This window comes from Nannospalax galili, unplaced genomic scaffold (genome assembly GCF_000622305.1).
Source record: "Nannospalax galili isolate Female #2095 unplaced genomic scaffold, S.galili_v1.0 scaffold241, whole genome shotgun sequence".
Taxonomy (NCBI): domain Eukaryota; kingdom Metazoa; phylum Chordata; class Mammalia; order Rodentia; family Spalacidae; genus Nannospalax; species Nannospalax galili.
In genome coordinates, this window is record NW_008345602.1 from 2,017,326 (window position 1) to 2,042,263 (window position 24,938).

General features: G+C 37.5%; 1 protein-coding gene across 4 annotated transcripts in view; it reads left to right on the plus strand.

Annotated features, from left to right (window-relative positions):
• The window catches only part of Rfx3 (regulatory factor X3), a 349,065-nt gene extending 328,515 nt beyond the window's left edge, over positions 1-20,550 (plus strand). For all 4 annotated transcript variants that reach the window (XM_029567638.1, XM_017800265.2, XM_029567639.1 and 1 more), the window contains 2 exons: positions 13,351-13,393; positions 15,825-20,550. In XM_029567638.1, coding sequence (XP_029423498.1) covers positions 13,351-13,393; positions 15,825-16,063 — 282 coding nt within the window. In that variant the 3' untranslated portion in view covers positions 16,064-20,550. The remainder of the gene's footprint in view (positions 1-13,350; positions 13,394-15,824) is intronic.
• Positions 20,551-24,938: the final 4,388 nt, after the last annotated feature.

The following is a 24,938-nucleotide window of genomic DNA, read 5'->3' on the forward strand; positions in this document are numbered from 1 at the left end:
AGAGAGAGAGAAACTCTTTTCAAAGAGCAAATCCAAAGTGCCTGCATACAGATTAGGGACAGCATGTCAAACCAAAGTCTACTGAGATCTACAAAATTCCTGAGATGGGAAGACCAAGGCTGGCAGGAAGTTTTCATGGGAAATATGAAGTTCAAGCACCAGAAAGACCAAATCAATATTGTCAAAATCAACTGCCAGGAGTGTCAGGAGGAAGAATTAGCAAAGAGCAAATCCAAAGTGCCTGCATACAGATTAGGGACAGCATGTCAAACCAAAGTCTACTGAGATCTACAAAATTCCTGAGATGGGAAGACCAAGGCTGGCAGGAAGTTTTCATGGGAAATATGAAGTTCAAGCACCAGAAAGACCAAATCAATATTGTCAAAATCAACTGCCAGGAGTGTCAGGAGGAAGAATTAGATTCATATAGAAGCCAGGGATTTCTAGTGAACTCGCCCTCCTCCATCTGCTTTCATAAAATCTGACAACCCTGTGACTTGATACTTATTCTACTGATGAAATTAGATACAGAGCCATTGAGTAATTTTCCCAGAGTCACACAGCTAATAAGTTATAAAACCAGGTTCTGAAACCAAAGTCTTTGCTGTTGATGTTCTGTGTTTGTTACCTGCTCCAGGCTGGGCTAGTTTTGGAACAAGAAGCGCTTAGAAGTTAATAAGGCAACCCTGTGAAATAAATTTGTTTTGCCTTTATTACTGCTTTTTAAAAGAGGGTAATTATATAGTTAATTAGGTCCACAGAAAGGGAAAAGCCTTAGGAAAAAACTCTTAAAACAATTGATGTATCTTTTCATTGATGTGGACTCAATAAATAAATGTTAAACCAACATTACATTTGATCAGGTAGGAGAGAGCAACATACCTTTTCCCTCAAATAAAATAAACAAGTAATAAAATATTACTTTTCAATTCAGTGTAATGATTCTGTCACTTATAACAGTAATCTTGGGCAAGTCATATTCCCTGTGTTGAAAACCTGACTTTTCACCACACATAGCAGTCCCCGACAGTGGAAAAAGCTAAACAGTCCCCATAAATTTCTTTAAAAGTGTCAATCTACTACTGTATTAATAATTCCTGGTATGTTATTTTAAAGCATTTCTGTAGTAGATTTTCTTTCTTTTATTTAGCCTAGATGATAGGAAAAAGAATTTATTTACGGCAGAAATTCATGTAATTCTTTAAAATTTTCATTTAAATGTTTTAACTATGTCCGTAGACTTTCTGGCAGCAGTGAGATTTTAAGACTAGAAATGAGATAGGCAAGTTACATCTACTGTACACATGTTAAGTGAAATTTTAAAAAATCACAAGGTATTTAGTGCAACTCTGACAAGACAAACTGAGCAGAAAAATATCCTTTTTAAAAACACTGCATGACTATTTGAAATCTATTTGAAAGTCTGAAACGTATACTTTATATCTTTAATACACAGTCACTAATAAATTCACTGAATCTATATATACATTTTTGTTGCAACATAAAATGATTCTCAGTGACAAGAACTTTATATTTCATATTTAATATATTTGATACTAAATGCATTTTATTTCTTTTAAATCATAATATACCCATTTAGCATTATATCTAAACCACCTGTATAGCCAGTGTTTTGAAAGAAAAAATAGAAATCATGAGCTAGGCATGGTGGCACACACTTGTAATGCCAGCACTTGGAGTCTAAGGCAGGACAATTGTGAATTGAAGGCAAACCTGGCCTATGGGCATGAAACTGTATCTCAAAAACAAAATTTAAAAATCAAAATGATCCTTTATTTGTTCATTTCTGAATATAAGTATGATAAACAACCCACCTAAATGCCATCTGAAGAAAATTTGTCTTGGATTCATCAAAGTTAATATAATCAGAGTAAAAGAGGCAAATATCCAAAAATTAGAGATGAGCAGTAAGAAATCAGGAGGCAGGCTTTGGGATAAAGGTTAAGTGAAAGAAAGTGCCATTTGGTAGAAGAACAGCCAAGCTTAAAGTACAGTCCAACCAACGGCAGGCAGATGTCAGTGAGCGATTCTAGGGCAACTAGGGAATCCACTGGTGATGTGCCTGTGGGGCAGCAGACTTGCTATAAAGAACATTTTAAAGGAAGGAGTTCTATTACAAACTGAACTACTTTGCAAGAAGAGAAACATCTTTGAATAGTAGTAACTTAGAGAATAAATGGAATACTTGTCCAACTTATATTGTTGGTTGTTATTTATAATAAAGCTTATTATAATTTGCTAATGTGTTTCTAATTGGGGTCAGACTTTCTGATGATCACTTTGCTAGGTATTTTATGTTCACACTTAATATTCACTCAAACCTTGCAAAAAGATGCGTTAGTCTCCCTTTTCACTGCTGAGGAAAGCAAAAGTTAAAAGTTGCCCCAAATTGGGGCTGGAGAGATGGCTCATCAGTTAAAAACACTGAATGTTCTTGCAGAAGACCCAGGTTCGAATCCCAGCACCCATATGGCAGCTGTCCGTAACTCCAGTTCCAGGGGATCCGACAGCCTCTTCTGTCCTCTGCGGGCATTGCACAACATGGGTGCACTTACCTATGTGCAGACAATACACACATACACATTTTGAAAAAAAAAGTTGCCCCAAATCAAAACTAGCAAGTGTTAAAACTAACTTTACAGAGTGTAGCTGTCACACTCCAAATAGCCAATGAGCTTAATGCACATTTAATTTTTCTCCATGTAAAGTATTTGCTGTTTGTAAGAGGGAGTGTTTATTTCATTAACATTGTGTCCTTGCTGTACAACTCCTAAACATAAACTAGTGCACACACTCACAGCAGATGAAGCAGATGTCTCGCGTGTAAGATTTGTATGATTTTGTTGCCAGGCTTCTTTCCTAGGCTTTATTTACTGATATCTCTTGATAGTGATCTAGCTTCTCTTCTCATTCACTTTTTGTTACGTGTTTAGAATATGCAAACTAAATGAGATATTGGTTTAAGCAAATTGCATTTAGAAAGCCAAATGTATTGGAAAACAGCAAATTGCACACTATAGCTCTTTCAGGCCTTACACACACAGTAGACCTAAAATGAAATTTTTTTCAGATTTGTAATTTGTGTCAACTATAAATCTGCTCCTAAGCATTAAGTTCTGACAGTTTGAAAATAAATTAATGAAAGTGATATGGTGGAGGAGATGTGGAAGACACCCTTCTTGTATACCTTTAACCACCAAATTCCTAAAAATCAGCTCTATAGAAACACTTCCATTTTTCTGCCTTTCTCCAGGTTTGTCGATCTGTTTGTTTTTTCTCTTTGCATTTGAGGTTTATTACAGCAGAGGAGAGGCATTTACTTTTGCTGTACTACCAGCCCCAGCCCAGGGTGACAGCCCTTCCCTGGAATCCCCAGCTTCCTTACTTACCTTCCTTCCTGATGCCTAGGAATTACAACCACTCCTCCCCTCCTGTTCTGGAATGGAGAGTTTTGCTTACAAACCATGGTCTAAATGCAGTCCCACAATAAGTATTAAAAATAACCATCCAAGGTTATACAAAAGAATGAGAAAAGGACAGACTGCCAGTTTACAGGGTGTCTCACTGGCTTTCGTTGTTTGTATATGAGATTTCTTTCCTCAGGAAAAATCAAAGTTCCCAGGCCACGTGTACCTTCTTCTAGACTATTTCAGAGAACCTCTCTGAGATGTTAGGTTTTTGTTATGTACTTACAGCAAGATAACTGGAAGTGGCAAAAGGAACAAAAATAGAAATTCCAGATTGCTTAAAACACCTCAGCACCTCAAATGGTCACGGTTGGTCCCAGAGAGAGATGGCTCAGCACAGAATCCTCTTCAGCAAAGCCTACAACTTGGTTGTTTGTCTGGTAGCTACTTAGATAGCCCCAAGGAGCAAAGAGCAAGCTAGGTGTCAGATTCACTGGCTTAGTTTAAGAGTGACAGTGCCACCTACTGGCGGCTTTACCACACTCCATTATCCTGGGTACAACCCAAGTGACTGTGAGGTTGACTTTATGGTATTGTTCTTTGTTACAGAGGAAGGTGATGATTGCTGGTCCCACTGATCAAGATAAATAACCTTTGTTTAAAGTGGGAAAGTTGTTTTGTTTTGTTTTGAGACAGGATCGTGCTGTGTAGCCTATGCTGGCCTCTAACTCACGGCACTCCTCCTCCCTCAGCTTTCTGAGTACTGAGATTACAGGTATGCACTGCCATACCTGGCTTGAAGTAGGAAAGTTCTTTTCTTGGTTTTTTTTTTTTAATATTTTATTATTTTTATTTTATGTGTATGCGTGTACTGCCTGCATGTAGGTAAGTGCACCCATGTCGTGCAATGCCCACGGAGGACAGAAGAGTGTCAGATTCCCTAGAACTGGAGTTAGGGACAGTTATTAGCTGACATGTGGGTGCTGGGACTCAAACCCGGGTCTTCTCCAAGAACCGTCTTAACTGCTGAGCCATCTCTCCAGCCCCAAAAGTTCTTTTCTTAAACTATTCTTTCTCCTTTTCTTCATGCCATAATTTTACTAAAATATAGTGCTGCAGAGTGTCCTAAAAATGAGATGTTCTCTACAAAAATATGGACTTGGCATGATGACAGAATACGTTCTTCAAACATGAGCCACATCTGTCTTGAAGAAAACATGTTTTCGATTTTCCTTAACCTCATTGTCTCTCCGATTAATGATTTCCAAGTATAATCAAAATTCAGTCCTTCTCTGCTGTAACAAATGACTGTAAGGCTTTGCTCTCAGATATTGCGTGTGACCTTAAGGGAAACCAATCAGTTCAGGACCAAGGTTCTTTCTCTTCTGCACATAGTTCTATTTGAACAAAGGATTGCTGCTAGGCCCAACCCTAAAATTTACAGGGGTCTGGGTATCATACGTCTAAATTTTTTTTTTAAGTTGCAAACCAAAGTATAAATAAAATCTGTTCTATCCATGTACCTTGAGAGATATATCTTGATAACCGGGAAGTATGGGTTCGGATTTAACATTCTCCATTTCCATGCCAGCCTCTGCCCTACACACCTCTCTTCTCCTCTGTTTTACTCTCCCATCTTAGCCTATATTGCTTTGGTTCATATTTGTAGATACCTCATGCTAGTGTTCAGGATTTTTCTGTGCCTTGCAAACAGCTTGCTGCATTGGCTTTCTTCTGAAGAGAACTGCACAGGCCTGGGGAAGAGCTCAGGATCTTTTTGCTCAGGGAATTCTGAGATTCCAGGTAACAGGAATATGGCAGAAAGATGGACCATAGAAAGGAAACACGGGCTCTAAAAAGACACATCCACTGTGGGGCACAACCCAGGGAAAGGTGAAGCAGGACTCTAGATTGAGCTCAGGACAGAGACTGCACCACTCTGGCTTTGGCTAATGGTGATATCGCATATTCGTATGTTCAAAGCTACTTTTCCCTTCTGAAGCAGCGAAGACCTAACACTTCACTACCTGCATGTTCTTCCCTGAGTGCTTTATTCTAAAACAATATAACGCTATGTGTGCTACTGCATCCTCAAGAGATTAAAACCCTGAACAATTAAAGCTGTGTTGTAAGTATCTGTACTGTGTGGACTCAGGTGTGTACACCAGGCTGGCCCTGAAGAGTAACACCGTTAGCAGTGATAGTGTGGAAGTTGCCATTTTGTAGAGAAATCTGCCAGAATTTTTGGTCTTCTTAGCAGGCTTCATTGAAAATTATTAGAAAATATGTAGAAAAGTACACACAGGAGAAAGTAACCTCAGAACCTAACATTTTATGAAATAAAACATTAATGTTCCTTATAAAATAAAGGTACAGGTATGAAACCCTGTACCAACACTAACTGTAGAATGGTTTGATTAATTTGTTTCTCATTTGGGAAACATTTAAGGAAAATAATGCTCAGAACCCCTTAAAATTCAGGTTTCAAGACATGCCTCTCTATTATCAAAAGTATCTAAAATAGTTGCCACTACCTAATCTTAACCTTAGTTAATAAAGCAAAAGTTGCAGACCATTGCTTAGTTATATGGGACTTATGAAATAATGTGCCAAACTTCAAGCCAATGATACAGTGGTGAGAAGATTGGGATTGAGTTAGAAAATTCTAAATCTGCATGTGGACAGTCTCCCTATGTGGGAAACTTCAGAGGTCCTCATTTCTTTGTTCACTTCTTAGAGTGGAAGGAGAAGTACCTGGTCAAAATACATCCTAGCTCATCAACTATTTCCAGTTGCAAGATCTCCACCTTTCCAGAAATTTATATGTAGGCCATCCCTTCTCATGGTGTCTGCTTGCTTCATGAATATCTTGATCAACATAAAAGATAACTTCCAGCTCCAGATGGAATGTATTGTGTCAGCAACTTCAAGCCAAAGCCTGTGGCACAGTTCTGTTCACAAGCTGGGCTTCCTGTAGTCCCTTCGGCTAATAGGCATTGCATTTTGAAGTCATTCCCTAATGGCTATTGGATGGACTTTTAGAGTTCTATCAACAGTATTTGAAAATTGAGTTTTGAAAACAATCTGACTTGGTAGAAGCAGTATTCTAGGTCATTTTGTAAATGTGCATATTTACTCCTGGTGATAATCCTGTATGATTCATAGATAAGGAAATCAGAAGTTCAGATAGTAATTTGCCTAGAATCACATAACTGACAGTAGCAGAACTGTGATTCTAACCTAGTCAGGCTGATCTATCGCCTGTATTTTTCTTGCCCTACTGTACTCCACACTTGAATTTAAATTTCATATTTACTATTTAATACCATTGTAGCCTAGGAAAATTGTATTTATTCTTCCTTGAGTCATAGTTTTCTCATCAGTAAAATAAGCATGAAGAGCATATCTTTATAAGAATATTGTGAGGATTAAATTAGTTAAGTAGGAAGTGGAGTTTTATATATACATATTTAGGAATATGATATATCCTAATCCTCTTGACTGCTTCATGAAGACCAAACCACATCACCAGCTGCATCACAGCAGCAACAAAGAACTTGGAAAGTCCTCTTGTGTTGGCACCACTCTGATGTGAGGTCCATACTGCATAGAGGCCTGCAGCCGATGCCCAGGTGTTGTGAGGTAGGGAGGTGGAACGGACGGATAGGCAGGCAGACCGACATATAGTGAGCATATCATCTTAATTGCATTTCCTTCTGTTTTTCATAAATTTTTAAGTTGTAAACTTATGTGCTTTACCTAGGACTGTATTTGATTGCCTTATACTCTGGTTTAGATTTTTAAATTGGTCATATGCTGACAAATCCCAAGCAACAATTTGTATAATTAGACCATCACTTTCTGGATCCATAAAGGTGAATTCAAAAGCTAAAATAAATATAAAGATAACATAATGCACATGTAGACTTTAATAATACTGCATTGTAATAGAAGAAAATAGCCCACAGTTTTTGAATGTTGAATCAAATGATTCATAGAATTACAAAGAATCCAACAGCGTTCTTTGGTATGTAGCCAAAGTGATAATCAGAGGCAAACTAATTCAATGCTTTGAAAAACACAACCAACAAAATAGAATGGGGAAATAACTCAATTAGAAAAGAAAATGGCAGCATTAGGGAAGAAGCGTCAACATAATTAGGTCTAACTGGATAGTCATAGTGAGGCTTGAATTCAATCTAAACTAATAGAAATGAATGAAAGGTTTTCTAAGTACTTCTAAAATGGCAGGGGGAGGGGGAGGATTCTGTATAGACTTTATGCAAATTAAATGATAATGTCACGTGGTGGCACATGCCCATAATCTCAGCACTTGGGAGGTAGAAGCAGGAAGATCAGGATATAGACCAACTTTAGATATATAGTGAGTTCAGAGCCAGCCTGGGCTACATTTGACCCTGTCTCAAAATAAACAAATAAACAACAACAACAAAAAGACATCTTGTTTCAACCAGCAACTAGAAATCGCCTAAGAGAATTTTATAGTTATTTGGTTTTGGTGCCTATTAGAGCTTTAAACATCTTCATTAGCAGCAACTTGCAGTATACAGTGCATGCACACATGAATGCACGCACACGCATTTTCTTCCAACATTCATATATCCAAAGTTACTACTACTATTGGCACTAATCTGAAATTTAAGGTCACCATGCCACTTTATTCTAAATCTATATAGACTGTTCCTATAATAACTGATGCTGCCAAAGAAATAGGCTTTCCATTCACTCTTTGACCTGTGAGCAAGGTCAGCAGAAATGCTTAGGCGAACATGGTAGGGCTTACTTTTGGATTCTGCTGTATGTGGCCTGTAGTTCCTTTCAGGTATTCACATGCCAGTACCTTGGTACCTGACTGCTGCCCTCTGTACAGTGAGGACCTCATGGGGTCGTGGGGAGATACTAACAAAGAGCTTTCCAAAGTCTTTGTTACTGCTTGTAATACAGCTGGTGATGTAGGTTGGTCCTCATGAAACTGTCAAGAGGACCAGGATGTATCCTATTTCTTACTATGTGACTTTAATGTTAGAGTTGCTCAATAAACCTCATTTGAATGAGGAATTTAAAGGTGTTCTGGACCTAGGAGTATATAGATTTTGGCTTTCTCAATTTAAATTTTCACTTTTGTGATCATAGTAAATTTTTAGATGCATAAGGCCCTTTATCCTGCAAAGAACTATACCTCAGCTGCCTGTCCTCAGTTAGGCTCATACTCTGGGTCTCAGGGACCTACTGAGGAGGTGCCCTGGCCATGCTGTTCAGCTGCCCACTCACACTTCATACCATTACTGTGTCACCATGAACTTATGGTCTGACAGGCTACCAGACCCTGCAATGATGGTACATTCTGTTGAGTTTCCTTTTCTCTGGGGGGTATTCAGCATTATGATCCATGGTTTGGATTTGCAGGAAACAATTTCTAGAGTAGGAAATCTATCTTTTTCGAAAACAACAGAGTCTGGCAAGGTGGCTTATGCCTGTACTCAAAACTGTAGACATGTTGTGCATTGAATGTTGTGCATTGTAGTGTTCCCTGTTTATCTGGCCAACAATTTCTATGTGCATTGACTGCTGTGTGCCTTCTATCCAGAGCACTTGGAAAAACCCTTAATTTATGTATTGATATTCCTTCTTAAATATGTGGTTCTCGATATCCCTCTTCCCCTCAACTCTCTTTGTTTCTCATTCATAACCTGAAGGTGAGACTATCTGGCCTCAAGTGTAACACCACCATATTTACTGTATAATAGTCAAGTAAATCAACTCACTATTTTGAATAGCTATAAGATGAAACCTGTTTTCTTTGCCTTGTCAATGTCATATGTTTTTGTTTGTTTTGTGAGGATAAAACAAAGCAGTAAATGCATAAGCATGTGTTTGCCCTTTACTATGTGTGTCAGGTGCTATATGAGGGCTTGGAGTGCACTGGTGACAGGATGAAGTCCTCATGCCATGACATCTATGTTATAGTTGGAAAGACAGATACTAGATGAGCAAAAGCCAGTAGCCATAGTGCAGTGATTGAGAGCCATGGGGAAGAAGATGCTTTAGATAAGGCTGTGGGGAAAGTCCAGCTCTTCAAGAAAATGCTGCTGAGAAAGTGACACTTGAGGCCAAGCTATTTGAAACAAAGCTTACCATGTATTGAACCACTAATAGAGTTTGCACTTGGTATTATGTCAGTGAACAGTAGCACCCCCCCACGAATCCTTTGTTCCCCAGGAAAAAAACTATAAAATGAGCCACCAATTTCTGGAATCAGAGATTTATAAGACCCTCTGGACTTAAAAAATGTTTGGTTTGGGGGGGGGTGGTTTTTTTGGTTTTTGGTTTGTTTGGGTTTTTTTTTTTTTTTTTTTTGTCTTTTTGAGACAGGGTCTCCCTGTAGTCCCAGCTGACCTGAACTCATTATGTAGACCAGGCTGGTCTTGAACTCACAAGGATCCGCCTGCCTCTGCCTCCCAAGTGCTGGGACTAAAGGCATGCGCCACCACGTATTTTTATTGATTCTTTGAGAGTTTCATGTAATGTATTTTGATCACATTCAGGTTCCCTCCCCTATCTCCACCCTCATGTATCCCCCCCGCCCCGCCATTTCATATCCTCTTCTATTTAAGATCTATCAAGTCTAATTGATGTCCCCAAATGCTCTTGGATATGGGTCCATCCCCTAGAGCCTGATCAACCTACCTGCCTTCACATTCTTAAAGAACACTGACTCCCTCTCCCAGCACCTATCAATTACCAGTAGTTCCTCAGCTAGGCCTGGGGCTTCATGCTCACCTCTCCCTCTCTATGCTGGATTTTCTTAGGAGTTTATTTTTTTTTGAATTTTTATTTTTGTTGAATTTTGGGGGAGAGGGTGTATTGAGACAGGGTCTCCCTGTAGCCCCAGCTTGCCTAGAACTCACTATATAGACCAGGCTATCCTTGATCTCACCTGCCTCTGCCTCTCCAGGGCTGGAATTAAAGGCATGAGCCACTGTGCCCCGGCTCTTTTTTACTTTTTTATGGAAATCTTTTATTGCTTCTTTTTCTCTGTTTCTGATGCATGCTGGTGTAATATAGGTACATGTCATCTGTTGTGGTCTGTGATACCATTTTATTTGTGTGTCTCTCAGTTGTCCCTGATCATGTCTTTTCTACTACTGCTTTGATCTGCTGCCCAAACCTTAAACCCATGGAACTGCTTTCCATTACTGGGCTTTGACCCCATGCTTCTAAGCCTTCCGTAGGTTTCCTGGGCTGCCTCATTTTCTAGCTAACCTACCCATCCTTCCTAACAAAAGTAACTTCTGATAGTCATTACCATAAAATGAATGTTTTCCAAACAGATCTGACTGGAACTGGCTGGCTCAGTGTCCAGCATGTGGTAAACTCTCATTAAATATTTATTGATAAATGACCAAATGAACTGATTCTCTGACTCGTACCCTGTCTAACTCTAGGATTAACGTTACTTTCCACCTTCAGTTATATATACCTATTTGTTTCTCACATACAGATGCATATAAAAATTTACATAGGCTATTAAAATCGTGCCTCTTCTTGGATTCTTTCATTTCTCATCTGTGCTTTCCATTTGCTGTATGTGTAGAACCTTGTCACTAGTCTCAGAGAATTGGCAGTGTCTGCCATTCTTTGTACATTGTTCAGCACAGAACTTCCTGAAAAGCATCCAGTTTGTATGTGAATCTGTTTTGCTAATGCTAATAACAATCAGATTTCAAGCGTTTTGGTTTTTATTTTCAGCATTGTGAACAGTTGAATGCATTCAAACTAAATAGAAACTTTCTAAAGAAAAAAAAATATTTTGTATTTAGTAACAGACAACTTTTACAGATTTTTCATTAACAAATGAAATACACACTATAAACCACAAATTCAAAATATTTCAAAATGTCCAACTTTTGAGTGCCGCACTATCACACTCTAAGTGTCAAGTCCCACACCCCTCACCTCATGTGATGGATCTCACTCAAAACTCAGGTACACTAAAAATACTATGATTATCTTCAGACTAGATATATAAGGTGTATATAAAACAAATGAGTCCATAAGAGATCTTGTTAAAGATTTGCAGATATTCTAACATTCGAAAAATCTTTCCAACACTTTTGGACCCAAGCATTTCAGATAACAATACCCAGCTTGTGTTCACCTTTTTATAAACATAGAGATGTGCTTAAATCATAACTGCCAACTTTTTTCAAGAATTGCATTTTAAGTATTGGTTAGAAATAGTATAAATGATCCTTCAGCTTTGAACATTCTCTATTTTAGTCCCCCAAACTTAAATAGGACTCAAAATGGATAAATAATGCCTTTGAATTTTTTGTTGCTTAGGTTGTATTCTGTAATTCAAGAAATTTTAGGTAATTTGCATTGTAGATTTTATTTAAATGTATGCAGGGTTCTGACCCATGTGAAGGACCCTACTTCAAGACAATAGCTCAATAGTTATGGTTTTGTTGCCCCATGGGGTATAACTGTAAAGTAATGCTACAGACTCGAACAAAGGTACTAGGAGATACAAGTGCAGAGGCTCCTCCCCTAGAAAGGCTGCACACTTGTTCCAGTAAAGCTGCTGTGGCTTAACTATGGTGTGGAATGCCTTGTTTTAATCTTCTCTGTGATGCCAAGAAATCATAAGGAGTAAAAGGAAATGCTTTAAATATCTTAAATTATAGCAAAGGTGAATTTGATTTTGGTAAGAAAGTCCAGGACCAAGTGTAGTGAATAAAATTGGGAGTCATTAATTGGAAGTGAAATAACAATATGAACTTTCTAAAATGATTGTCAAAGAGGAATTCCAGAACTCTGACCTTGGAATGAATATATAAGTTCCCAAGGTTGCTACTCTGAAACATAGTGTTTGTGTAGGTGGAAAAAAAACAATGAGTTTATGTTTGCAAAATAAGATCAGTTTTATTACTTTATAGACATACTTATAGATGAAAATTATACTCCTATCATGGAACTCTTTATAAGCAAACTTCCGAATGTAAGTAGAATTTCTGTCTCATCCTTTTTAAATCTGTTGAGAATCTGAATTTTTAATAATTTACTGCTTTGAATGTTGAATATTTTTAAAAAGCAGTTGCTGTGCATTTTCACTTTAATTCTTTGGGATTAGCTTTGTTTCCTTTGCTGTTCATTTTTTTATTAGTGCATCTATCTTTGTTCACTCTGAGAGACTCAAAATGTACTTTCTTGTTGAATTATCATCAAGTTGCTGAATCAAAGCAGAAAGGAGTATCCGTGTTCCTGGCTACCATGTGTTCATATTGCTGGGACTCTGATTTGCACTGCTAGTGAACAGATTCCCTCACTTTTTATAAAATGGAACCCTCTTATCTAGGTAAACAAGAACATCAGTTAATTTAGAGAGAAGCCTTAAATTTTCAAACTTTGTGCTAAACAATACTCTCAACTTTGGAGCTCCTGCTATGTTTATCATTCTCACTAATATAAACTTTAAGAAGAGAGTCCTAGAAAACTGCTGGACCATGCTTGTGCACTGTAGAGACCCCAAGCGTGGGGAGGGGAGCTGATGTGTCCTCCTTTACTGGGACTTTGCCAAATTTATTGCACCACATCCAGGTCAGCCAGGCTCCTGTTTCGTTTATGCGCAATTGAATTAAAAGTAAAATGGTGCATGGGAGGCAGAGAAAATTGTTATCCTTTCGTGAAGAGGTGAAGACAGCTCAATTGTGACATAATTTAAACTTCAAATTTGACAAGTTTGATTGGAAAATTATGTGACCTGTGTGGTTAGAGATCAAAATGGTCATCAGTTTACACTTTTAAAAAGTCAGGGAGTGGTGTTTTTATCAGAGACTGATAGAATATTATTTTATTCTGCCTAATAATAACTATTGCACAAATGGCTGTTATTTTGCAGTTTGGTGATTTAAATGCTGTGTCGCCTGGAAATCTGGATAAAGGTAAGAACTAAACATTTTTTAGTTTTTTTTTTTTTTTAAACTGAGATTCTCTGGGTAGAAACAACATATGTGGGAGCCCTAACTGTCCTTAACTCCAGTTCCATGGATCTGATACCCTTTTCTGACCTCCATGGGCATTGCATGATGAGTGCACATATATACATATGTGCAGGCAATACACTCATATACATAAAATAAAATAAAAGTAATAAATAAAATATTTTTAAAAAAAAATACATGTCTTCTAATAAACCAACACCACATTATATATAGACCTTTTATTGCTTGAGTGTTAGGAAGTTATTAATGGCATTCACTTTTCTGGGGAGAACTAAGATCTTCTAACCAGAGCCCCTGGGGAAACTGAGGCAACGAACTTGGATGTCTGCAAAGAGATACAGCACTGTTCCCCAGAGTGTGCTGAGGTTCCAAGTGCTCACCTCCCATGCCTCGTAGGCGGCGTCAGTGTGCTGGGAAAGCCGCAGGTGCATCGCATCGCTCAGGAAGCAGTCCTAGCTAGCAAGTTGCTGTTTACCACTGTACTTGGCCTAATTCCCGTTTTAGTACCAAAGCAAGAAAATTAGAAAAATTATACTCCCCTGAACATGTTGTTGCTTCAAATATGCAACCTATAGAATACCACAAATAACTCACAGGAATATAAGTAGGTGATGAATGTCTGCCACCTTCTTCACAAAGTGCTGAATCAAAGTCTTTGGTAGGCTCCAACAGTACCTAAATTGTAGTATTTGTTTGTCAAATGTCCATAACCTCGAATGGGTTCCCAGAAAGGCTTTGGGACTTTTAGGAGCGTACATGTCTTCAGAACTACACGATTGTCCAGAGGAACTGGAGAAAGAGCTTGCAGATTGTTTCGTTGCCTGTTGTCAGGAGCCCTGTCACCAGAAGACCACAGACCCAAGTCAGATGGTTCTGGAATCCTTAAGTTTGTCCAACCCATTTTCTCGCGCCTGCTCCCAGCTTCGGCAAGATGGAGAAAGGGACCTTTCGCGTCACTCGTTCCATCCTCTGCCTGCCTGCAGATGTGCGTTTTCCTCCCAGTACTGCTCCTTTATGACTTTCAAGGTCTACAAATAGTACAAGTTTGGGTTTTTGGGTGGTGGGGCTTTTTTCCACAAAACAAGAATTTTTCCTCCAACAATAAAAGTAATATTGGCCCTGTTTAAAATTTTCAAAAACTGCAGAGAATTAGATTTGACTGATCTGTGCTGTATTCATGTACGAAAATATCATACCTAACTCTATTAAGATAATGTGTGGTAATAATTAAAAAAAGAAAAAGAAAAGAACTAGGAGCTGATATACTGACCCACAGCCCTGAGGGACTTCCACCCTTAGGCATTTTTGTCCTCAGCTTCCTGACAGCTGACATGCATTTGTGTGAGGGTTTATGAATTGACAGCTGCATGTCATTTATAAACCCTGTTGATGAAGCAGATGACTTCCAAATGAATACACCTTTGTCCTTCCAATGTGCTTGAGCTGATGCACCCTAATGTTACCAAGTTCACTTTCCAGAGGCAAAACTAGATGAAGATATGCCAAGGTGCTTGCCTAAGAGCATTTCATTACTGAATAATGCTTTAGAAACACATTTCTAGTGCATGCATGTTAGTCTCATCCTCGGCAGTCACATGCACCATTATTCAGACCTCACTCCTAAATGTGGAGGCCCTTTTGCCCCTCAGTTATTTTCTCTGGGACCTATCTTTGCCTCCAACTGATACTGAGAGAAGAACGGTCAAGGAGCCCATCTATATGAAGAGACTCCTGTGCGATGTCCCCAGGTGGGCATGAACACTGCTTAGAAGAAGTCTAGTATAGTCTGATGAAGAGGTGCTTGATATCAGTTCCCTTCACACAATACTCCACAGAACAGAACAGAATGGAGAGCAGACACTGGCCAGATAAGCCCTAGAGTAAGTTTAAAATCTAATAGGAGCTAATTAAAATATTTTAGTTTTATTTGTAGGTACAGTGTTTGAGGTGATTATATGCACATCTTTTGTAGCTGAAGTAAAAAGGGTTTGTGAAACAGGAATATATTCTCCTCAGTTTAGAAGTCATCACTGTGAAGACTCACCCTTGTACACTGGTCTGCAGAGAATCTTACACAGCACTAAAGGTATATATGATATATATGAGCATCTCCACTCTGCTGTACTTTTGAATTTTAACAATACAGTTTGCTAGTTTGTAGAACAGCCCCTGCTTACACTACAGTCATCTTTGCTATGTTTGAAAGAATTGTGAATGCCTCATTCCATCCATCATTTTAGCCATAAAATCCCACAAGAGGAAAACCTACAAGTTTCATCCTCTGAGAAAAGCAAAGAAATGGGTTTCTTAGTGACTTGTACTAAAGTCTCTGAAGCACGCATTGATGGCTGTTTTCTTTTTATCTGTCCAGATGAAGGCAGTGAAGTGGAAAGTGAAATGGATGAAGAGCTGGATGACTCTTCAGAGCCTCAAGCCAAAAGAGAGAAAACAGAGCTGAGCCAGGCGTTCCCGGTGGGCTGCATGCAGCCTGTCCTGGAGAGTGGCGTGCAACCAAGCCTGCTGAACCCCATCCACAGCGAGCACATCGTCACCAGTACTCAGACCATCAGGCAGTGCAGTGCCACAGGAAACACCTACACTGCAGTCTAACAATATGAAAACAGATCTTTCCAGCTTACTTTAACCCTGTTGATACTGGGCTTAAGCTGAAATTTTAACAGGCCTGAAGGTTGACTGTTGTCAAATTCTATCTGTGCTGAACATTACCTTTTCAGAGTTGTGAAATGGAATGGGTGTATGTATTTTTCCAGGTCTTTTTTTTTTTTTTAACACAAATTGTTTGCCTTTTAATAATAAGAGTTTTTGGCCGTTAGTTTCAGGTGTCAAGAAGGATTTTTACAACACTTAATGTCAATGTTTTTGTTTTCTCATAATTAAAAAGTAATTTACATTTTGTAGCTTAAAATATTTTATTGTTGATTGTTAGTCTTGGTGTATGATTTTATGTGTAAGTTTTAAATTAGATGCACTTCTGTGAAATATCAAAAGAAATGAATTTCTTTGATTTACACTGGAGGCATGCCCGTTTGGCAGCAGATGCATCCAATTTGCTTTTGAAAGGTGCTTTTCATTGGACAGAACTATAAGACACTATTTTGATAAAATTTTGAGTACGGAGAGAATACAGAGCATTTTTATTATAGTGCAAGAGGGTTGGGAAGGTCATCTATTTTTCTCTGAAGAAAAATTGAGCTGTGCATTTATCAGTCCAGGGTAAATGACAGAACTGCAAGAGATTATGCTAATATGTACATAATTGTGTACATAATTCTTAAACCACGTTAACAATGCAAGCTTCCGTTAGACATTGACTTGTTACTATTATTTGCATACCAATTCCTCTGTTTAAAGACTACTGATTCTGTATTGGGACCACTGCACAGATGCATTCTGCTATTAAGTGGGGCTGTTGTAGTTAGATACTGAAGCTGAAGAAAAATGACTTGACTTTTTTTTTAAGTGTACATGCTACTTATACTGAGCTGGACATACAGGAAACCATTCCATTTGGATGACTTTCTTTTATTCCAGGTCTTTTTTTCTAATAGTAGTTCACTATGCTGCTATTATAAAAGAAAATTTATAGAATGCAAGGAATGTAGCAACCTGCATATTGTTATTTCCTTCAAAACTATTTCCTGGTTTCTAAAGTACGTGGATTTAAATTTTAAACAGAACCTGAAGGCAGTGTAACTGGCACACCTCACTGTTGCTTACCCCAATTCTGTAGGATTTGGATAGGTGGCTGGATGGACCATTGCCATTGAAGAATGTACATCAGGGATCATCGTACCTCGGCTATTACATGGTGCCTTAAAACAGAACTGAAGCTAAGGTTTAGTACGGTTTATTTTGTTCATGTGAATAACTCTTCAATCCATTTGATAAAGTGTGCCTGTCATGTTCAGATTCCTGAAGTAAGGACAGGTTACATGTTCTTCAAGGGAAATTTAGGGGAAATGAAGCAAAACAAAAAGACAAAAAACCAGTTTCTCTCTTTGAGTGACCATGAACCTATCTATGTTTTATCCTTAGAGCTGAATATTACTTGATTACAAATCAAATTGCTTAAGGGTGTGGGATAACAGGCTAGTTTTAATACCAACGTGTTACATAAAAATCGTATGTTTTAGACCATTCTTATCTAGTTACAATTCTAGAAAGTTAACAGAATAAGCAGGTACTTATTGAAGTGCATCTTTTCAGTCTAAATGTCTGTTCATCTGTCTGGGTGTCTATATGTTCATACACACACACACACACACGTGCCCATGGAGCAGGAGTCTGCTCAGGTCAGAAGGTCCTAGAGAGCACAGACCCATCCCATTTTAATTTGCATGAAAATCCAAGGTTCTTTTAAGCACTCAAACTATTTTTTAAAGATCATCATTTGATTTAAATAGTTACAAAAGAAGTCAGCAAAAGTCAATAAATAACTAAATCAATAAAGCCAAAAATAAGAGGATAGGAAAGCACGAAGTGATTTCTAGATCACTGATAAGGCCTACATTAAACTCAAGATGTTATCTTGCCAGTTGGGTTGGATGAAGGGTAGGGGCTTGAGAAGAAAAGGCTGAGCCAATCTGGAAAGTTAAAAATACCAAATGGCTTATTAGGTAACACAGTATATTTAAACTGATTGACTCAGTCTTCTGAAGAGCAACAACATTTAAGTAAAATTTAAATGTTTTCAATATAATTTCAATAGATTACATTTTGTATTGTGCAACATACTCACATGGGAGTCTTCACGAGCACCCTGGCATCATTTCATTTGCTAAATATCACTGAAAGGGTCATCCCCATTTTTCCCTCAAGAGGCAATGAATTTGCATCTTCCCCATAGCAGAAATCCAGCATAAACTATAAAAGACAATGTATCGACTTCATTGTGCATTAGGAAATGTTTACATAAAGTTAAAATCTTAAAAAAGAAAAGGCACTCTTCATTTTGGCTCTCCCTTCTGAAGTTTTTCAGCTTCTTGTCTTTACCTGTCATCCTAAGAACAATGATCACATGTGCATTGGTCCAAATGTATTTACTGGTTTCATCTTGTTTATTGGTTGATTTTTGAATATATCTGTATCATTGTTTCACTTAATGTTGGAGAGATTTATATCATTAGAGGAATCTGATAATAATTGGAAAATTTAGACTCTTGAGAGTTAGGGACTTAGCAGCCCTCCAGAATTCAACATTTCTTCCAATTGTTCGTGGTTTGTTCTAAATTAGGACAGAGCAGAAATTAACAAACATCATTAAGTTTGAACTTGACTCTAAAATATTCTGAAATCTTTTAGAAATATTTAGGAATATTAATGCTTTGTGATCAATGTAGATAATTTGGACTGATCCACAATAGAATACCTATGGTTTATGCTGCTTCCAGTTCTCTGTGGTCCACACTAGGACATATTCTTACACTCATGCACACATCAGTTTTGAATTTAAATTGTGATATACACTACAAACAAGACAGTAATTTATATGCGGGCATAAATTGGAACAATCACATTTGTTGTAGTTATTGAACACTTTTATATTCATTGAAATTGGCTTTTCTAAGTAATATGAGCCAGTGATACTCTCATAGTAGGTTTGTTGACATAAATACACATTTTAGGAACTTACTGGTATTTCTTGGCATCATAATCAAACACTGGTCATGAAATACATGTGCATAAACCAAATGCTGCACTTCCACTGAAGAAGAAAGTGGGGTAATATTAGCTATTTTTAAGTTTCAAGAGATATTTCCATATAATATGATTGTCATAGGTATAGTTTGATATTGGCATATACTTTGAGAATCATCCCCAAAAGATTTGCGCTTCCAAAACCAGTGAACAATGGGTGGAATGGGTGACCATCTCCTGGGAGCATAGGTCCCAGTTTTCAGTTTTTCCTTTGGATATCAAGTTGCTAATAACTTCAGGATTCTCATCCAAACCATGTTTGGATCAACTGTATGAGACTTAACTGCCTTTTCAGAAATCTGCTTTCCTGTTTGTGATTTTTCTTGTACTGTATAGCACGGTTCATGCACCTCTCTTTAGATGGTGTACTTTAAAAACAGAAGTAAAATACAAAACTGATTTTATCACTGCATACCTAAAATTAAGAGTGTGCAACATTAACTGCCTTTGATTCATAGTAGACAAGTAAAGCTGAACATGTTTTATAGAATGCTGTAAAAGTCATTCAGGAATGAACACAACCTTAATGCCGCGATCACGAACCTTTCTACATGAGTGCACTAACAAGAAGTGCTAAATGCATTTTCAGTTTTTGAAAACTTATTCAGATGGTATATTTGAAATGTCTAAAATAATGCTGTGCTTGAAACATTAGTGTAAAAGAAAAACAAGTGTGTCACTGTGATGTTGGTCCCCCTTGTGTGGACAGAAGTAGAAAGTCAAAAACTTGGCAAGTCATGTTTGTATAAAATGAAAGGCAGTGCTTATATACAACAAATTGACTTTGTCAACACCCCCCCCCCAATTCTTTTGAGAAATATAACAACCACCCAGAAACTGAAATCAGAGCTCTTCTGATCTGTATGAATTGCACCAGCACATGGGGGAAGAGGGTTGGCACGCAGTGCTTCTGAACATTGGACTGTGGCTGGATCAGAGCAACCTCCATGTACATGGTAGAAGAACAGACCAATTAACAGAACCCTAGTATTTCTGCAAGTTTGATGATTCTAAAAAACTGGAATCGAAGCATTAATTCAGTGCTTAGTTCTAGTATTAGAAACCCCTTTGATGTAATGCCTTGTATTAACCCTTTGAGCATTGTAAGATATACAATGGGGGATAAAAGCCTTTCAGATCATTTATTTAGACTTAGACCGGTAAAATATACTCTATATCCAAATGTCTAATTATGCTGTTTTTTTTAAAGAGGGGGGGTCAGAAGAGAAAGTGTTTCCATGCTGAACACTTGGATTTTATATTCAACTCTTAATTTTCCTTCAAGAGGGCTTGATATATTTATTCCCAAATATTCACTGCCATCTAAGTAAGTGTACTGTTTACAGAAAAAAAAAAAAAAAAAAAACTCAACTTTTCTAGCATCACATCATGACTCTCTAGAAAAGGAGGACGAGCACATGGGCCTGTGTAGACCTATGTCATAACTGATTTTTCTGCACACTGAAGGTACCTAGATTGCCTTTAAAAGGTATAATAAAAGAAAGGGTTACATTTCTTCTTTTTCCCTAAAATGAAAAATCTCATTTATTTAGCTTTAGAAAGTACAAGTGTAAGCAAAGCCTTAGGAAGAAATGAGTTCCAGTGGACACGGCTGAGCTCTGGGGGCAGTTAGGCTATTTGGAGTTGCATTGCTCATAAAACATGTTGTTTGGGAATTCATACAGGGCATAATTTTATCTATGCTCCAAAACGTTAACACTTTGTCATGAAATACATGTAGAGATAGAGTGGAGCACAGAGCACTTGATTTTAAGCTCATCTGTCAAGAGATGCTGTGACTACTGCTTCGGATATCTCTAGATGTCAGTCTGCTTACACCAATGATGATTTCATTCGAGGGAACCTTCGTGTCCTTGATCCCTTCATCCCCTGCGTGATGGAACACAAGAGCAGTGTTGTCTGCAGTTGTGCTTGCGCTGCCCTAGCTGGGGGCAAACAGGAGTGTAACCTATTTGATGTCTGCTCCTAGGACATCCATAACATAGTGCAAGTATCCTGTAATGTTGCTTTTTAGGCAGGTTAGGAAGTCAGACCATGCAAATTACTCATGTGTTAACACGCAATACTCAAAGGGTTTTAATTTAGCTCTCTTCTTTTGAATTCTTCATGATGATTTACTGTAAATGCTTCTCAGTTTGCATGCCTTGACCATTGCTGCTAGTGATTTTATGTGCCAGTAGACCTGAGTTTAGTTTACCAATTTTACTTAAATAGTAAAAGCCACTTACAAAGTGACTGCCTAGAATTGTTGTGGGGTTTTTTGTTTGTTTGTTTGTTTGTTTTTTCCTTTTGTTTAAAGTAACTGGTAATATGTCTTTTAAAAGAAGTGTTCTGTCCCTTATTTGGTTCTGGTATTTGATTCTTTTCCCCCTCTTTCCTTTGTTTTTGTTTTTTTAAGTAAAGTATGATGTTGGGATTGGAAGCCCTGAGTAATGAAATATTTGGTAAGAATTGTTTATGTCGCTTAGTAATGATGATGACAAATCTCTGCGAGAAGAAGTTTGATTCTGGCAAGGAAAGCAAAAATAAAACTGGTTGACTGCTGATGACCAAGTAAATTTTCCTTGAATAAATTAGCATTTCTGACCAAGTGATTGCCTTGCTTTAGCTTACCACACACAATTTTAAATGACCCAATGAAGGAGGTCTCGAATTGTATTCGTTTGAAAAGCATCTTTTGTACCAAAGCAAATTCTTTTCTCTGCTCATCTCCATCATCGATTTGGACCTATGGTGACGACCAGTGAGTTGGTTCCAGAAACTTTAAGTGAGTGCCTTGAGAACACTTGGAAATTTGTGCCTGGGGTGGTAAACTTTTAATTAGGTTAATTGTAGTGCTCACCAACCAGTAACTCCACTATCACTCAGGGCTTTCGTATCTTCTAGGTAAAACTTCTTTCATTGTGTTTTTTTTAAATACTGTATTTTTTTTTTAAGTGCCATCAGTTAAACTTCACTTAGTAAGTGGCAGATTACATTATTCAGTCCCACAAGCACAGAAACATAGTAACACTAGGAGATATTTGAACATTTATTTTACAATCGACTGAATATATTATGTAAATGAGGTTAGCAACTTTTGTAGAGATTGTATGTGTGAGATAATGTAATGTTCTTTTCCAGTTTTTGGACTACAGTTGAATAAACTTTTTAATTATTTAAAAACATCTTTACCGAATAACATGTGATGGTTTTGTATAATGTATTTGATTTTGTAAATACGTATTTCCTGATGTGATTTCTGTGAGAAACGCTAAATCTTTTAGTATATCATGTCCTCTCAAAATTGGCAGGAGCTAAATAATAGTTTGTGGGCGATTTGTATTGTGTACTGTACAATAACTGGGGAACTTTTATAATTATAAAAATATATATTAACTTTTAGTGTGTTGTTTAAACAAATGACTGGAACATACTAAAGATATTAGTAGGATTTTTCTGAATATTTCAGACTTGAACTCAGGCTAGCTTTCTTGTGTTTTTCAAAACAAAATGGTGTCTTGTCTTTTAAAAATCAATAAATTTGTTTCCTTGTTACAACCATTTGAAATGGCTTTTTTCCCCCCAGATCATCTCCAAGAAGCTTATGTCACACTTATGTCACACTGCCTCCTCTAGAGGGTTCTCTCTTGTGTCACTCAGTAGCTTAGAAACAAAATTAAGTTGTTTTCCTTCTGTGTGTCAGATGAAATTGGCAATATTTACACATGAACAGCACAAAAAGAGAAAACAAAATTATAAGCCCAGCGGGGTACAAATCTTACCCTCAAAGAAAATTAGTGATTGAGCGCTTTTTAATTTCAGACACTGTCAGTGTTTCCATTGTAAATCCAGATTTCTTGATGTTCATAATGTGTTTGTTTTATGTCATTTCACATTGATATTTGGCACCCAAGTTCCTTAAGTTGAAATAGCTTATTAAAATTCATTTTAATACGCTTAAGAAGATACAGTGCCCAGTTTTTTCTTCTTGGATGTATACAGAAGAATTTACTTGATGTACATTCCTGTGAGTACTAAATGAAAATAGTCAGGTATCCACTCCCACTCCCACAAATGTTAAAATTACTTTTTAAGTTTACCTTCTGACATTTAGTTTTTTCAGATCATAGTGTCTTCCAGGGTATGGAATAGCCCAACTTTTAGGATTTCTTTAAAAGAGGAAAACACCGTGAAGCATAGGATATCATTTTGGGACTCTCCAGCCTGGTACTTCAGAATGCGGCAGTCATTTCTAAATGTAAAACATCAGTGTCCCAAGCCACAGCTTATCTAGATCTTTCATCTGTGTGTAAGAGGGGAAAGTGTGTGCTGCTTCATACTTGTGACAATGAGCATGCACGTGCCAGCTGTCAATCCTAGCCTTCCACTTTGAGGCAGAGTCTCTCGTTTGCCAACTGTGTATGCCAAGTTAGCTGGTCCACAAGCTTCCAAGAATGCTCCTGCTTCCACTCCCATCTTACTATTAACAACACTGGGATTACAGATGTGCAAGCTGCTGCTTCTGGCTTTACAGGGCTTCCGGGTATTTGAACTTAGGTCCTTAATATTTGCAAGATAAACACTTTACCCACTGAGCCATCTCCCCAGTCCCTATTTAGATATTTAACCAGTAACTTAGAAATATATACAAATAGTTATTCAATAAAGAAAAGCAAAATTAGCTAACAGAGAGAGTGTAGACTAAAAAGGAAATAAATCTGACCTATTTAGTGTTTTTATATTGTAGCCATTTCCCCTTTGTGAGATAGTTGGAACTTTCCTACAAAAAAGTTAAGTAAATATTTCCTGGTTTGTATTTGATTTCTCTTGAACTTTTGAGGTCTTTTAAATACTTTGCAGCTTACTTAATAGTTATACTAGTCTTCCTACCATAGGTTCTTAAGCTTATTTTCGTCTGCTTTAGAACTAAGACATATCAATATTTGAAACCCAATTTGCTACCAGAGAAATAAAAAATTTCATTAGCTAATTCAGTTCAGTACGCCAATTCCTTTCTTTCATTGTGGTCTAAAAGCAGTGTGATTATCTTTTCTTCTCTGAAAAGAAATAGAGTTTCCTAAGCCCATAGAGTTTACATAGAATAACATCCCATTATTAGTAATCATAATCACCTTGAAGGACACAAACATTGAAGAGTATGGAGGAGGCTCTAAAGCAGATGCAGAGATGGAGGAGCCTTAGAGCATCTCCCCACTTTGTGTGCACACTCACTGCTCCACCAAAAAGTTTCACAGCACTTGTTACATATTTAAAAGCATATGTAACCAAAAAATGAATGGTTCTGGAATGTCACCACTAAAATTTAAACTTAATTCAAAATTATAATATGACAGATATATAAATAGCATGTTAGTGATTAGTGGCAGCATATTGGCTCTCATCAACTGGATGGTAAACCACAAGCGTTTCAGAATCTTTAGACTATACATCATTGAATTTAAAACATGGTGGAACTTCCCAACTCTGAAAACATTTGCTGTTAGTTTTGATGTTTAGTTTGAAATGGTATTTGTGAGAATGCCTTTCCAATCAAGGTGGCAAAACCATTAATAGCGTCTGAAGAATGAACTGATGTTAAAATTACCAGGGGTAATTCCTTATTTAGACCTGAAGTCCTGCATGATAATAGGTGGTATACTGATGTAGGAATTAGAAGATCTTAAAGGGCTATTTGCAAGAATGTATTGAGTTAAAGAAATTCTTTTCTATGATGAAATGCATCTGTCATTCTGTTCAATCCCAG